A 17483-nucleotide genomic window follows, 5' to 3' on the forward strand; every position below is an offset into this window, starting at 1 on the left:
ATATTTTGAATGAACTTTAAACAGTGGGTAGAATTTCAAGAGTGAGAGATGGAGGAAAGGATCTCCTGGCAAAGAAAATTGTATAAGAAAAGCTTAAGAGGGTATTTAAAAAACAGCATATTTGAGATGCAGTAAGCAACTCATTCCAACTAAACCATATACTTCTTATGGAGGGTAGCAAATGAAATGCAGGACCAGTGCATTTCATTCCCAAATGCAATGCAGTGATTTCTAGAATGTTATAAATGTCATTGTCAGAAATAAGTCAAAAGGCAAAGATGAGATATACAGGTATGTGTGTGTGTGTACAGGTATGCATGAGTGTGTGTGACTGTGTGTATGCAGAAATGGAGGAAAGTTTCCATTTTAAACATTTCAAGTGTAGGGTACTGATGAGATATTCTCATTCCCAAATATAGACTTGAATCTGGACTCCTAAATGTTGTTGATGTCATTGCTGCCTAAATCTTTACATGTGTTTTAAATATTCCAGCTTCACTTGCCCTTCAGAGAGTTTAACTTTATAAAATATCAGGCTGTCACCTTCCTGGTCAACCTCTTCAGTGGATCAGGTAACTCTGCAGACAGGAGGGCCTTCTCTGAACCAACCTTTTCCTGTACTCATATTGGTATCCTCTTTGGCCACAAAAGATGGAGCTACATGTAAATTAGGAGAAAGTGACAAGAAAGAGAATCCAGGAGAAAGATTAGAAAGAGAAAGTGCCAGCTGGGTGTGGTGGCTCACGCCTTTAATCCCAGCACTTTGGGAAGCCAAGGAAGGTGAACTGCTGGGGGTCAGGAGCCTGACCAACATGGCAAAACCCTGTCTGTATTAAAAATACAAAAATTAGCTGGGCATAGTGACACATGCCTGTAATCCTAGCTTCTTGGGAGGCTGAAACATGAGAAATGCTTGAACACTGGGAGCAGAAGTTGCAGTGAGCCAAGATCACACCACTACACTCCAGCCTTGGTAACAGGGCAAGACTGTCTCAAAAAAGAAAAAAAAAAGAGAGGTGCCAAAGACGGTTGAGGCACAACAAATGGCTAAGAAAAGAATGTTTGAGAAGAGGTGAGTATTACGTGTGTGTGTGTGTGTGTGTGTGTGTGTGTGTGTGTTTTCAAAAGAGCTTGAGACTTTTAAATATACATCTGAGGAGTTGCCTGAAAGAGCTGACATAGAATAAAATGAATGACTAGTATGACATTTACAGTAGTGTGTAGGAATAATTTATAGTAGTGACAGATGTTTGAGACACTTTGTAGCTATGACACAAATGGGTCAGTACATATTGCTGCCATACCTCCAGACTTGGTTTCCTGAGAAGAAGAGAGTCCTGCCTGTATCCTCAAAGTGAACAGCTGCACTTATCTTCTTAACTTCTTTTGGAAAACCCAGTTCAGATATTTTTTTGGGATAACCTTCCAGAATGTCATAACCATTAAGAGCCCAAAATTTTCTACCTAGGATAAGTAAAATAACAGTTTTATTATCCAAGGGAATCTATTGTAGACATGTACTTAAAGACAGGCCCATTTATACATTTAGAAATATTAATAAAATATTTAGTATTTGCAGTCATTGTGTTTATGAAGCATAAAAATATAAGCATTCTTCAAATAAAAAATAAAATTTAGGATCTTAATTTCCTAATTATGAGTATAGCTAACCAAATATCGCAATTAACTTGGGAATTCATTAGCTCTGAATTCATTATCTCTGAATTAAATTGAAAGCTAGGTGAAAAAATACATTAAAATTTCTACATGCATAAACAACAGAGTAAGAAAGGTAAATTAGATTGAAAACTCAAATTTTATTCCAGTTTGAAAGTTATTTTCTTCTCTAAAAAGTAGCTTTATTGTAACATTAATATCATAAATAGTTGAACAGAAACAATGTCAGCAGAATGTTATGTAGTCATTTTAAATTATGACTGTAAAGATGAAGTAGCAATTTGGAAATTGGTCATAATTTTGTGTCAAGAAAAGCCATATAATATAAAAATATATCTGTACTATGAAAATAAATATGTAAAAATATGTATTACATAATGAAAATGAGCAAATGAAATAAACTGACTTCTCAGAAGGAAGAATTATGGATAATATTTTTTCCACTTTTTCAGAATACATAGTTATAACGTTTTCTCAATAAGCAGTTTTTAAGAGGAACTAAGAGAAAAAACTGACATGATTGATATGAAAGAAAGCGTGGATATAAGTATAATAATGTAGACCTTTCATATGTTAAAGTTGGAGATGCACAGTAGATGGTTTCAGGTGCTTTCTGGCTTCCATTTTTTTAAAACTTGGTCTTTAATTTAGGATATTTTCAATAGTGATCATTTTACTGGATCTCTAGTGGCATCAAGGTCAGCACTGCCTCCCCTGGTCATGTGTGAGGCCTCCTCTGTGGAAGGCTTACCTCTGAAGATGAAGATGAGGTCATGGGAAGGATGCTCATATGCAGCATCAATACGGTTGGGAAGTTCTGGCCAAAATGATTTCGTTAAAAACAGCTCCGCATCAACCTGCTGAGGATGCAGGCGCCAGAAGAATCTAACAAGAAAGTAAAAATGGAGTTTTCTGTCACATTTTTAAAGTGCAATATTTCTATCCTGCTAGCCACCTCTCTCTGCATCAACACAGATAAGTTAGTTACAACCAATCCCTCCCACCTGTGAAGAGAAAATAATTCCATTTCCCTTTAAGTGCCAGTGACAAGTTGTACTATCCTAGCTAGTGCAAGGTATTCAAGTTTGAAATCTCACAGAGCCTTTGTGAGGTCTCTAAGTTCTTTGTGTGTTGAATCCTTGTCTTGCTCAATTTTGGATACCTTGCCAGAGGCAAGCAAATGTGCCAGGCATTGTGTTGGGCTCCAGAAAGAAGAGATGAGTTACATGAACTATATCTTCCGTGGTCTTATGGCCTGGGAAAACTGATACATGAGAACCACCCCCCACCCCACAAGTACAATGTAATTAGAATTATAACAGAGTGGGTAAAAATGCTATTGGATCACAGATGAGGGATCAATGAATAAATGAATAAACAAATAAGCATACTAGAACAATGCAGAAATTAAAAATCTATGTTGCATTTCTAGGTTCATTTCATTCCATCCCTCAAATTCCAACATATGTTTCCAGAATCAAAGTCTTTCCATACCAAAACGAATCCGCATGGACATAACGAGTAACCATTTATTAATATAGCAATTACTTTCAATGCTTGTCTGTTCTTAAAATAAATTGGATTTCTAGATTTGCTTGGTTATATTTATAAGAAAAACTATAACTGGAGATGTAAAAAGAAGCTGCACAATGTCAAGATTATACCTTGAAAAGTAAAACAATCCATCAATCATCTACATCTGAAATTTGTAAATAAACTGCCTGCCCATTTTTACTGTTAACTTCGCCTTTGGATGTTTTGGCAATATGCAGAAACAGATTCACAGATGTTTGTTGCATACAGACTTTCTGAAAGAATCTCGAGTACCTGTCTTTAAAGACCATTGTTTCTCCTCGGAGACTGGTAATGGCATCAAGGGATAAGGAGGGGTCACATTTGTCTGGCGTTTTGGGATGTTTAGGGTTGGGGTCTTCATCTCCTGGACCTGCAGTTGTGAAAGGCAAAAGAGAAGTTATGAGTGTGACATTCATGTTGACCTGGGTCACAGCACAACAGGCTGATCTGCTGATGGACAGTGGGAGAGGGTTCCCTCCAGGAAGGGCAGTAGGTCCTGGGGCTCCTACATTATGGCGCAAATACCGAGTAATCTTACTTACTTCCTCCCCTCCACTTCCATCCTTCAAGACTTCTCGAGATTCTTTAACTATAAACTTAGTTTTCTTGAGGGTGATGATAAAAATGAGGGAAAGAAGCAAGACTTTGAAAATCTTTTCCTATACCTTGCACAATCTATTGACAGACTGCTTGAATATTACATTCCCCTTGTATTTTCTCTGTGAAAGCCCTCATCTCTCCTCCCCCTCTTGACTATTTTACCAGCTGTCAACATCAGCTAACGTTGCTTCACCAGTTTGCCATTGTGCAGCTGTATCTCAGTGACAAGCCAGGTTTTCAGCACTTAACATGTTGGTAACTTTCCAACCAGCTCCCATGAGTGCAGATGGGATGGATGGGGGTGCAGTACACAATAATAATCCTACACTGGTTTTTTTTTTTTCTGTCTAGTTTATAGTAGTTCTTTCATCAGCTCCTGAGTCACAATAGCGCAGAAATAGTAACTGCAAAATAAATTTACAAATTCCCTTTGCCATCCTCAAGTTCATGCCCACGCCTCTGCTAGCTACTGTGACAGATTCAGATCTAGAGGGAAAAAGAATGGGTTGAGTGGCATTGGCAAGTTTTCTGAACTATGTGCTCTAGAAGTGCTTACACTGATGACTGTGCTCTGTGGCCTTAACTCTATTTATAACAGGTCATCTATAAATAAATGTTTGGGTTTGAGGTTTAATTATTTTGTAAATATTATTGAAAATTTGGGGGGATTGAAAAGGAAGAATTTTTTTTACAATGGGTTGCTGTAGATGTTGATTAAAAATTACCACAGGCTGGCCGGGCGCAGTAGCTCACGCCTGTAATCCCAGTGCTTTGCGAGGCTGAGGCAGGCAGATCGTCTGAGGTCAGGAGTTCAAAAGCAGCCTGGCCAACATGGTGAACCCCGTCTCTACTAGAAATACAAAAATTAGCTGGGCATGGTGGATCATTGCTGTGATCCCAGCTACTCGGGAAGCTGAGGCAGGCGAATCACTTGAACCAGGGAGTTGGATGTTGCAGTGAGCCAAGATTGCATCACTACACTCCAGCCTGGTAACAGAGGAAGACTCCATCTCAAAAAACCAAAACAAAACAAAAGGAAAAACTAACACATGCCACTTGAGTGGTTTCTACTGTGGCAAATTAGACTGCTTGAAAGAATACTTGGAATTTCTAAAACGCCTTAGGAGCTCACTTTCACCACCAACCGTGTTACTATAGGTATGCTACTTAAACTCTACAGGGCTTAATTTCTTCATTGGTTAACTGGGGAATAAAATATTTCTCTTTCTTATTGCAGAGGTGTTTTGAGGGTATCAAATGCACATTGCAATGTATAAAATACAAATACAAGGAGTTTGGAGAATGAAATCTTTTCTATTTGAGTGGGTAGTTAGATTTGGAAAGAAAAATGGGTATGTTTTCCTAGGTTTTAAGAACAAAACCAAGAAAGCAGCATTGTAAATTCAATTAGTAGAGTCATGTGTTGCTTAATGACAGGGCTATCTTCTAAAAAATGTGTTGTTGGGCGATTTTGTCATTGGGTGAACATCGTAGCGTGTACTTACACAAACCTAGACATATAGGCTACCACACATATAAGCTATATGGTACAGCCTGTTGCTCCTAGGCTACAAACCAGTTCAGCATGTTACTTTACTGAATACTATAGGTACTTGTAACACAATGGTTAGTATTAAGTGTATCTAAACATATCTAAACATAAGAAAGGTACAGTAAAATACAGTATTATAGTATTATGAAACCTTTGCCATATATGCACTTTACCAAAACATCATTTTGCAGCATGACTGCAATTTAGAAAATAGATGCATGGACTTATTCTGCTTTTATAACTGATCATATTCCATTTCTATAACTGAGTTACCATACAGAAACTGGATCCCTTGTACATCGTCATCAGGAAGCATAAAGTGGCTTTTGCTGGTGTAGGTGTAGATGGGAAACATGAGTGCTCCCGGATCCTTGGAGTGGTCAAGACCTAAAGAGTGACCGAACTCATGGGCAGCAACAAGAAACAAGTTGTAGCCTGTAAGAAAACAAATTAACAATGAGAAAACAAGGAATTCCAGTGACTAGGTAATGAAAGGAATATCATTTTATTTATTTGGTATGTTTCTTTCTTGGCTATATACTCTTTCTTTTCTCTTTCTTCGTTCTCTTAGTTTTTAAAATCAATATTCAGTTGCTTGAAAGAAGATTCGAAGTATTGATTTAGTCCTTATAAATAATTTAGTGTTCTTTTTTTATTATAGCTGTCTACACAATTAGAATGTCAACAGATTGCTCTCATGTAATTAGTAATTAATAAGGATTTACTGTGAAGATATTAGAATTCCTGATTTGCTCTTAGTATTTTTAGGTCAGGTGAGGGAAGTAGACAGAGATTACCTTAAACGAGGAGTTGGGAAATCACACAGGGTGGTACCTAGCTAGAGTGCTGCCCAAACCCTCCAATCAGGACGCAGCATCCAAAGGGATGGTACCAAGGATGGAGAATGCACTAAATAGGTTCTCTGTGTATACACTTGGGAGCAAATTCCAACCAAATGATTCTTTCCAGAATGTCTCTAGACTCTGGGGTTTGGAGAAACAGAAACTCTAGACATGATTAGCCGTCTTTCCTCTATTCTAGAAGGCCACTATGTCACTGTATTTACATTGTTTCCTCTAATCATTCTGTCTGCCAATTCTGAGCCTCCTAATACAGGTATTTCAAACTGGAAAAAAGAGAGTAAAAAAAAAACTAAAAGAGAAATAAGATGTGTAAGGCAATAGGATTGTTGTTACTTTTGCTCAGATCACCTGAAAGTTAGAGCCAGTGGATTCCATTTGACCTTAAATACCCTTTGCAACTATAGCCTGTGCATGAAGAAAATGAATCAACTTAGCAAATGTTGCAGACCTTGAGAGCAATTTGAGGTCTCATAATCTGAGTGCTAATACTTCAGCAGAATGACTAGTAATGGATACCACTCAGCCTTCAGCTGAAAAATGAATCCAGACTTGTTTGAGGATGTTTTCATTTACTTCAATTAAATATTTCAAACCCAGAATTTATACAGAAATATAAATTTGAGGCTTACTGTGATTCTGTCTTAACAATACTGGGTATTATTCCTTCCTCCTCAAACATTCTTATCTGTGAAATACTCAGAACATAAATATATAAATTTTCACTTTTCCCTCCACAGACAGATTGGAGGTATTAGAGTTGAGACACTGGTCACATAAGCCCCATTTTATTTTTTGGAAAAATAATCTTTTTTATTTAAATGAGTAATAAAAATAAACTGTCTATAAAGATAACCTCTATTTGTCATAATTAAGTCCTAGTTAGAACAATCTATGGCTTTTCTTCCTAAATTAACATTCCAAATTATTCTGAGACTTGAAGATTCAACTATTAACTGATTTCATTCAACATTCAGTTTCATTTTGCTCTTGTAAATACAACCATCATCTTGTCTGTTTCATGCTGTTTGGAGTAAGACTGTCTAGATTTTTAAGAATGGTGTTTATAATACATAGATAAGACTGAATCAAGCAACTCATATAATGGGAAACAGAAATTTGATTGAACATATTTCTACCAAGGAAAAAACTATTTCAATTCACACCTAATTCATGTATGACCCATAGATCCAGCCCTGGCAGTTTTTATATATTTATAATAAACTGTACTTCTTCAACATGCCAAAAGGTAATTTGCGGTGATAATGTGTTGACTGACAAACATAAATATTTCGGTACTACTTCAAAGTTAATTAGTATCTCTAAGCCACAGTGAAAGAATAAGTAGATTTTGTTCATTTTTTAATGTGGAATATCAATTTGTAGTAATGTCACTTGTAGAGACACTCGTATGTCTGAGATAAACTTTTTTTTAGAAAATATAGCCAAATACCAAATATATTTAACTTTTATGTGTCTTAACTTCATGCCAGTGTGTTTACTGTCTAATCTAATAACACATAAATTATATATTTATAAGAATATTACCTTTGGAACTACTTGTCCAGGTTTCATCATCATCAAAATGGGCATCTCCTCCATAATTTGGCCCAGGAGGAAAAGCGTGAGCCAGCAGGCCAGAGGGCCCATCAAATGGGTAGAAGTCACCATGCTCTAGACACAAAAGCAAGGGTTAGGAGTCTTATCACATCCAGGAGTACTCAGCACAGGTGTTTGGTAAATTAGTGCTGAATCCTTTAAAAAGTAATGAATGACTGAAAGAAAGAATTTTTAAATGGAACCAGCTGAGAATTAGAACATAAAAAAGTTTTTAAAACAAGTGTGCATCAGTACCCTTAATTCCAAAAGAGATCATGATATCAGCAATGCCATCGTGAAGTCGGGTAAAATTCAGAGGAGTTACATCGGACCAAACTTTGAAGGCTTTTTTGAATGCCTTTTCAACTTCGGAGTGAGTCATATCAGGGGTATAATTCACAATTCTATTTAAGAGAGAAAGTTTCAATTAACTTTTTGGAAAGTAAGAGCTTCTTACTTTTAGAAGCTCATAGAACACATTTTCTAGGCATATTGCTTTTCAATTCAAAATCCAATGATTTCTTTGAAATTTCTACTAGAGATTTATTGTTTGAAATAATATATTAATTATGATGCCATGCAAGAATAAAAAGTCAAAAATTCAGTCAGACATTTTAGTATCTCCAAATACCTGACCATGTGGCGTCTTAAATTTAAAATATTCCAATGTTTAATATAATTTATTTTACATGCTAAAAGTTTGGATTACAGTGATACAGCCCAAATAAATGAAATAGCTCTGTAAAGCTCCTATAAAGAGTGGCACTCTTCATCTTTATCACCATTGTAATAAGTACACCTAATGTACTGCATTTGCAAATTTTCTTGAATCTACTTTTATTTCCCTTTGATTTCATTGAGATACTTTGAGATATCCACTAAAAAATAATGCTGGGTTAATGTAACAGTAATAGATGATGTGAGGCATTCTTGGTAACCATGTTAAAGCTATTCTGGAACTTAACTGCCAGTTAAATAGTAAGGCCTACTTAATATTAGACATTTAATACCATAAGAAAAGGCTAACAAATATGAAAGAAACATAGCCTGTGATTTACCTGTAGGTTAAATTCATTTTGGGCCATTTGAGAGTTCGAGGGAAAACGTTGTATTCACCCACATCAGGAACCCCACATCTTGGTTTTTTCATGATATCTAAGGTGTTATCGTCAAGTTTGCCAGTCACCTCTAAGCCAAAAAAAGACTGCATTTCTCGGAGCCTGTCAGTCATGGAGCTTGCTGAATTCTTCTTCAGGATTCCTGCTAGATTTGTAGGATGGTAGTATAATTTCAGGTAGCGCTAGAAAAGAGACCAAGATGAACTGCTTTTAAAAGAGAAGGAAATATCTGAGCTGTACCAACTGCATCATCAGAATTGGCAAGATACTCTACCTCTGCAAACTGGAGGTCTTCTTCAGACAAATCATCTTCATCATCACCATTTGGAAGGGGCAGGGCCCAACAATGAGTCCAGCTCAAGAAGAGGAAGGCAGCCAGGACTCCTGGATGCATCTTGAGTGGTGATGCCTGGAGGCTATAGTCTTTCTACAGATGAGTACCTTTACTTTTATAGGCCTGCAATGGTGAGTCATCACTTATGGATAGGTTTCCACTTCCTAGTCACTTGAAGGTAAACATGCTTACATGGCGACTTTTTCTTTTCCCTCGCAAGTGTGGTTTGTGGTACAATTTGAGGGAAATATAAATGAGAGCATCTCTTGTTTCAGCAGAGTCTCAAACCCATCTGGCAAAATAATGGCCTCAGCATATTTATGGATACTGTGGGAAGAAGCAGCAGAGAGTAGTAAAATTTTTACTTCTCTTAGCAAAATCTTTTATTTCTCCTGTAGGAAAGTAGCTACTTTTACATCTTCAAATAATAAGTATATCAAGATGGCATGTTTACTTCTATAAAGAAAGACTTAGTATTGCTTCTCGAATGTTTACTACAGCCTGGTAAATTATAAACTGCATTTTTCTCTATAGTTACTATAGAGGGAAATATTGTGTCTACCTGAAGCCCATGAAATTGAACCAAAACCAAACTTGAAGACTTGGAGGTGCTGTAGCACAACCACAGGATTGAGTCCCATGGTTGGAATTTAAACACACTGGCATGACCTCTCAGTGAATATGGAGTCTTGCATAAATTCCCTAAAGATCCAGACAGAGGTAGAAGAATTACATTGGAATGCAACAACTATAATGACTAGCACATACTGAGGGATTACCGCATTCTAGGTTTAAAAGACAGTATCTCATTTAATCCTTCCAACAGCCATATAGGTACTGTCAGAAGGCTTGTTTTCCATTTTACCTATGAGTAATCTGGGACACTGAAAAGTTAAATACTTGTATATGATCATATAGTTTATGAATGATACCAGCATTTGAACCCAGGCCAGTAGACTCAAAACTCAATGTTCTTGACCACCGTCCCCATCCAGTTATGACCTCCACCCTATCCATTCTCAGCTATTTTGTTAAAAGCTGAGCTGTTTGGTTCCCACACTTCAGGGAGTGCCCAAGAAAACTAGGGCTGCTGTAGGCTAATTTCAAGTTTCTCAATTTTTAATTAAGTTTGAATAATAGAAGTATTATTGGTCCAACAATTCAGGAAAATAGTCCTAGGGGCCTCTACCCTATTATTTCTTTCAGAAGTCACACATTTAGTACCATGAAATCAAAGTGCCGTCTTTGGTCCCCTGCAGAAGCAAATGGGTAGAGCAATATAGACCATGATCTTTGAATTTATTGGACTTCTTTAAATGATTGGAAATGCAAGTTAATTTAAGTGACTTAGAGTCAGACAGAAAATGATGCTCAGGTTAGGAACACATTAAGACAAAGAGAAGGAGCATGAATACAGCTTTAGGGTGAATACAAAATGGGTATTCTAACATATGAGTAAAATGTTATAATCTAGAGTAGCCAGTAACCTTAGGGAAAACCAGAAAAGCCTACAACACGTATGCGATCATTTGAAGGAAATTTACTATGCCTTTATCCAAAATACAGCCAAATATACCCTTTCAAATAGATTATTTCCAATAAGTTCAAAATTAGATTGGTGCTCAATCAGCAATGCAAAGCAATAATTTATTTTAAGTTGCTTTACTGTATCATAGTATTTAATTTTGAGACTAAGTGAAAAAATATGCAAAAGAGTTTGATTCGTCTACTAAGCTTACAGAAGTTAGTTCATTAGAAGCATTTGTTTTTACAAATAAATTTTCATAATATTTTAAAATATCATTAGATAATAAGATGTGCTTGAGAAGCTAGAAAACAAATGTCATTTTATTCAACATTTGAAAGTAGAGAAAAATAATTAAATAGGATAACTGTTCTTATAGATTTTCACATATTTTTAGAAATGTTGTCACTCCAAACTAGAAGAAAAGAAGCCTTTTTAGCTATCAATGTAATTAATATATTAATTGAGCATCAATCATATAGAACACCATGCTAGTCTCTAGGGAAATGAAATGAAGTGTAAGAAGAGGGCCTTTTTCTTAGAATCATTACAATATTACCTCCCCCATAAAGAAACATTTTTAATGACAAATAAAAATAAATGCCACTGTTTTTCAACTTTAAAAATCCTATTTATTATCAAACAACTTTACTATTTTACTAGTTTCTCATTCCATTTAAGAACATAATTGGGCCGGGTGTGGTGGCTCACACCTGTAATCCAAGCACTTTGGAGGCCAAGGCAGGCGGATCACCTGAGGTCAGGAGTTCAAGACCAGCCTGACCAACATGGTGAAACCCCGTCTTAAAAAAAAAAAGAACATAATCAGCACAAAAGAAAAAAACACAGAAAGGTTATAGAATATTGTTCATGGAAAAGTGTTTTTAGATGGAGATGGGGATGTGCTACCACATCATAATGTGTTGGCAAACCGCTTGTTGACACAAGTCCTTACCTCAGGTTTTAATTGTTAAACTCAGAGTCAAGCCTTCTGGTTAGCACCGTGGAATGATTTGTGGTTTCAGATACCATTTTTAACACAATGGGGCTGAGCTGGTATTTAAAAATGGTTCTAACAAGCCTGCCGGATCACTGGGAAATTTCAAAACCTGTAGAATGAACAAACAAAAGTGGACTAAAGTAGGATTATATATCTACTGTTGATTCAGGCATTAGCAATATGGGGCTTTTTAAAACATAGGTCATCATCAGTGTCTGAGTTCAAAACATCACCCAAACAGGAACCAAAAATGTCTATAAACAGCCAGATAGTAAAGCACAGGGAGGTCCCAGATTAGGAATAACACAAACGACTGGCCATTTGAGTTGGGTTAAAATTATGAAAAATCTGTAAATCAAAGAACCATTATTAAGATCAAGATTTTGGCTTCAGTTTAGAGTATAGTAAAAACTCATAGTTGATGACACTTAGCAGTATATTTATCTTTCTAAAATGTAAGTGATTTTACTCTGCAAGTGCATGAAATTATAATTTTTTGTATGCACTCTCTGATGGTTGCTTTGTTCTACCTTCTGATTTCTCTTTTATTCATAACCTCACGAAATGGGCTTACATGGTATTAAAAAGGAGAACTAGCTGGGCACAGGGTGTGTCTATAATCCCAGTTACTCAGGAGGCTGAGGTTAGTTGGAGGATTGCCTGAGCCCAGGAGTAAAGTTTGAGGCCAGCCTGGGGCACATAGGGAGGCCCCATCACCAAAAAAAAGAAAAAAGAAAAAAAAGCTAAATTTTAAAATTTGAATTTTAGCACTACTTTTGTGCAGTCAATCATGGTATCATCCACAGGTCTGGAACAAAACAAAGAAGGGCTCATTTTAGATGCCGTAGCTGCAAAGCAAATGTTGGTCAACTTAGGAGGTCATTTACTTTTAACATTGAAATCACATGCTCTTCAGATGCTATACTTATACTGAGTTGATCCTCAAAAGTTACTAATAGAATTTACAAGAAGTAAAAGAAATTATTTTTGGTTCTTACTGGAGTATAACATCTGAAAGTCAAGTCCTAATTTCCTGGGCTCCCCTCCTAAAGAATTTTAATTTTTATTGTGTTTGGTTAAAAAAGAGTGGTTACTGAATGTCCACCTTGGCCAGATTTAACCAAATACTCTGAGAGAAAACAACCAGGAATAGAACACACATTCTAGCCCAGCCCTTCCCAGATGTCTTTGAAAAAAGAAAAAAATCTAGATTGTTTGGTAGTGAATAATAGAAATTTAAACAAGGTAGAAAATGGAGAAATGCTTTAGTCGTTTTAACAACAAGCAATTTTGTTATATTTAAAGATCCCTAATATTTAAACAATGACGTAAAAGTCTATTTTTAAAACAACCTAGTCTCACCTTGTTACCTTAATTCACTAAAGTAGAAGTTGTTACATATTTTTAAAAAAGAAAATTCTCTAATTTAAAAAGTAATATGCAAAAACATAATGTAATGTTATTAAATAATGTTTGGGAAATAGAAACTTTTTCCAGAAGAAGAAGAACAGTAACATCTCTAGATTTTTAAGATAAGCTTCCTTTGTACACACACACACACACTACATAGACATATATGTGCATATGTATGTGTATATGTGTGTGTGTGTATACATGTTCCTCAACTTACAATGGAGTTACATCCAAATAAACCCATCATAAGTTGAAAATATCATAAGTCAAAAATGCATTTGATTCATCTAACCTATCAAGCATCATAGCTTAGCCCAGACTACCTTAAATGTGCACAGAACACTTACATTACATTAGTCTAAAATTGGGCAAGATCATCTAACACAAAGCCCATTTTATAATAAAGTTATTCAAAATTCTCAATTTTAAAGTACAGTTTCTGCTAAATGCATATATCTTTTGCACCATTGCAAAGTCAAAAAATCATAAGCCAAATGATCATGTCATAATGGAATGCAAGTCCAATTGCTCACTGCTTGCAGAATCCAATTAAAAGGAGTGAGGTCTTGTAGAAAGAAAGTGACCTTATTTCAGAGCTAGCTGAAGAGAGGTAGCACAGGCTCCTGCCTTGAGGGCACGACCTCAGTCTTCAGGGCAGAAGAGGAGGGCTTGGCATTAATGGCATGTAGGGGAGGAAACAGTGAGGTGTGGGGTCTACCTGACTTGCTTCGGATGCCTTATCTATTGGGTGGTCTGCCTGGAGCCATCACAGTCATAGGTAAGCTGTAAATTGAGGCAATCTCCTGGTGGAAAGGCACCTGGTTTGCTTCAAGGTTCCATCTGTGGAACTTCTAAGTAAACACATAGTTAGATAACCTTGCTGTGCCTGGTGGAGAGAAGGTACAGGTTATAACTGCATTGCTAAAAAGCTAAGTAAAAGAGCCAGGAGAGAAAAGAGAAAAAAAAATCATTTTTTTTTCTCTTAAAAATTGGGTACTCAGCTACAATATGTCAGGGACAATCTCTCTCTCTCTGTCTCTCTCTCTCTCTCTCTCTCTCTCTCTCTCTCTCACACACACACACACACACCTCTCTCCTTAAAGTTGATTTATTGATTTGTCTAGCCTATAGTCTATCTTAACATGTGTAAGGCAAGAAACATCATAAACAAACATTTAAATTACGAAGAAATATTTTTAAGTATGGATGGATATTTGTTTCTTTTACCTCTCCAGTGATCCAGTCCTCAACTAAACCAATGAAGCCATGTAGGGATCAAGCGCACAGGCCACGCCTTGAAGTCAGATGCACCAGCCAAAATTCCAACTCTGTCTTTTATGAATTCCCTGACCTTGGGCAGTTTGTTTCATTTTTGCAAACCTTTCCTTCCTCCTCTGTCAAGGAAGGGTCACATGAAAGCTCTCATGAGATAATGCAGGTAAAGAGCTAAACCCACTACATGGCCCCTTAAGTTATTACTAATTATAGCAACATTCACTAAGTTACACTAAATGCTGTGGAGAGGGTTATTATATTCATTCATTCATTACCTCACTCATTCACTGCCAGAAACTGTTCTTGGTTCTGGAGCTAAAAATGTCTGTAACTAAAACAGAGAAAAATTCCTGCTGTTGCAAAGCCAACATTCTAGTGAAAAGGATGACATATTCTTCCCCAGTATCTTTTAATCAATTTTCATCTGTCTCTCCTCACCTTGGTAATTCATCTCTACATAATCGCTGTCTCCTGTAGTGCCCTCTGTTGTCTCAGAACATTAGCCCTGGCTGTCTTAACCTCCCTACAGGACTACCAACCAACGGTGGAAACTTTAAAGTGGCCTTGTTCTTCTTGAAAATATTTGTAGTTACTATTATTATTTTGAAACAAAGTTTCACTCTTTCACCCAGGTTGGAGTGCAGTGGCACAATCTTGGCTCCCTAGAACCTTTGCCTCCTGGGTTCAAGCGATCCTCCCGCCTCAGCCTCCTGAGTATCTGGGACCACAGGTGCATCCCACCACACCCAGCTAATATTTTTTTACTTTTGTAGGGACAGGGTTTTTCCATGTTGTGCAGGCTGGTCTCAAACTCCTGAGCTGAAGCAATCAGCCTGCCTCAACCTCCCAAAGTGCTGTGATTACAGAGTTGAGCCACCACGCCTGGCTATATTTGTAATTATTGAAAGGCTAACAAGCCTCCAAGCTTGAAAGAACCAAATGTCTAAAGATGGAATTCCAGACATGATGAAAGGCTCCCTAACTGTAATGGAGAACATAGTTGGGGCTGCAGGGCTTCCGTGTATCCAGCAAACGAGACTAGCAGGAGCAGTATGCGGAAAAAAAACAGATGCATACATTCTGACAGGAGCCTGCCTTTCCCAACAGAGGTAGAAGGCATTCGCCTCTGAAGAGGAGGGTAAATCTTCTACAGGATCTTTGTAAACTACGTTAATCTGGTTGGGGAAATCAGCCCAAAATGAATGTATTAGCAATGGCTCTTCTTCAGGGAACTGGGTCAGACCAGAAAAATCTAATCTTTAAAAGCAAGATTATATAATTAGATTGTATCAATTAGAGATGAGAGATCATCCCAAAGCCACCATAGAAGTCTTCAAGAGCAAAAATCTTTTAAAAAATTTTCTAAAAGTGTATTAAATTTGGCACAAGAAAAGCCAAAATAAAGGAATGCTTGCACCATCATCAGGAGAAGCCCACTGGGGGCTGGGAGACCCACAGCAGCAGGCCTGAATAAGCATTCGTGGGGCAGTGTTTAACACAGTGAAAGACTGCACAGCCTTGGGTCAAATAGACCTGGGTTCAATTTCAGACTCCATCACTTAACAGGCTGAGTGGTATTTCGTCCATTCATTCATCCAGTAAATATGTATTAAGAGCCAACCATATGCCTAGAATTATTGTAGGCACTGAAGATATAGCAGAGAGAAAACCACATCAAAATCCTCGTTATCATGAGGCTAACACTCTAGCAGGGAGGGAGAGATATAATTACTAGAGAAATGTATAGTATTTTCCTAAGGAGAAAACTAGAGTAAGAAAGAGGTGAGAGAGTAGGAGGATCAGGGTGGTGGTGGGAAATGTTGCAATTTATATATGGAGGCCGGGGCGGGGGGGGCCCTGCTGAGGAAGTGATATTTGAGTAAAGACCTGAGGGAGGTGAAGGAGCGAGCTATGCAGTTGTCTGGAGGAGGAATGCTCTAGGTAGAGACAACAGCAGCCCTGTGGTAAGAATGTGTCTGGTATATATCAGGAAGCCAGCAAGGAGGCCAGTGTGGCTGGAGCAGATTGAGGAAAGTTACTTACATATATGGATGGGATAATCACAGTAGCTATCTTATAGATTATGTGAGGATTAAATGACCTAATGATTCAGAGCATTTGCAACGATGTCTGGCACATAGTAAGCACCTAATATATTTCATAATTCACAATAACTAATCTACATAGCACCCACCCCACTGGGCACCGCTATAAGCACAGGGAATATAGAGTGAACAATCTAGATAGACTCTAACATCTTAAAAGGAAGATAAAAGAGACATTGAAAAAGGCAATTTTGGGAGAGTTGTTGGTGTCATTAAGAATATAAAATTGAATGATTCTGTAGAGTGATTGGAGCCAGGGTGAGGAAGGTGAACGCTTTCAATGAAATGTCAAAGAAGTCCTCTCTAGTAAGTATTTAAGGCTGAGACCTGAAGGAGAAGAAAGGTCCAGCCATGCAAATGTCTTGGGAAAAGGCATTCATCTAGGCAAAAGGAGCACAGCACAAAGACACAAGGTGAAAACAAGCTTCCATTCCGGGAGTGGAAACTCTGTGCTGGAGCATAGAAGCAGAGTGAACCGAGAGGAGAGTGGGGAGGGAAACTGAGCCAAGGAATTTGTAAAATAGCAAAGTGGACTATGTTTCCCAGGCTATTCCACTCTATATCTCCCAAAGAAGATACAGTATTAGGTCCAAAATTTGACATATGTGTCCTAAAGATAAGCTTCCCCCTCGTAACTATGTGATGGTATCAAGTATAAAGTCTGAATACCATTTCTCTGGAATGGCTGTTGAATGATCTCTTTACTGGACCTAAAAATAAGAAAATAGTGGCCGGGCGCGGTGGCTCAAGCCTGTAATCCCAGCACTTTGGGAGGCCGAGGTGGGTGGATCACGAGGTCAAGAGATCGAGACCATCCTGGTCAACATGGTGAAACCCCGTCTCTACTAAA

General features: G+C 37.4%; 1 protein-coding gene across 1 annotated transcript in view; it reads right to left on the reverse strand.

Annotated features, from left to right (window-relative positions):
- Positions 1-11937, reverse strand: part of MMP13 (matrix metallopeptidase 13) — a 16129-nt gene extending 4192 nt beyond the window's left edge. Inside the window, exons 1-9 of the mRNA XM_017544770.2 lie at positions 11796-11937; positions 9256-9642; positions 8922-9163; positions 8119-8267; positions 7813-7938; positions 5678-5839; positions 3505-3622; positions 2429-2562; positions 1305-1464 (exon numbers count right to left, since the gene is read on the reverse strand). Of these exons, the coding sequence (XP_017400259.1) occupies positions 1305-1464; positions 2429-2562; positions 3505-3622; positions 5678-5839; positions 7813-7938; positions 8119-8267; positions 8922-9163; positions 9256-9375 (1211 nt within the window). The 5' untranslated portion in view covers positions 9376-9642; positions 11796-11937. The remainder of the gene's footprint in view (positions 1-1304; positions 1465-2428; positions 2563-3504; positions 3623-5677; positions 5840-7812; positions 7939-8118; positions 8268-8921; positions 9164-9255; positions 9643-11795) is intronic.
- Positions 11938-17483: the final 5546 nt, after the last annotated feature.

This window comes from Cebus imitator, unplaced genomic scaffold (genome assembly GCF_001604975.1).
Source record: "Cebus imitator isolate Cc_AM_T3 unplaced genomic scaffold, Cebus_imitator-1.0 Scaffold171, whole genome shotgun sequence".
Classification (NCBI taxonomy): domain Eukaryota; kingdom Metazoa; phylum Chordata; class Mammalia; order Primates; family Cebidae; genus Cebus; species Cebus imitator.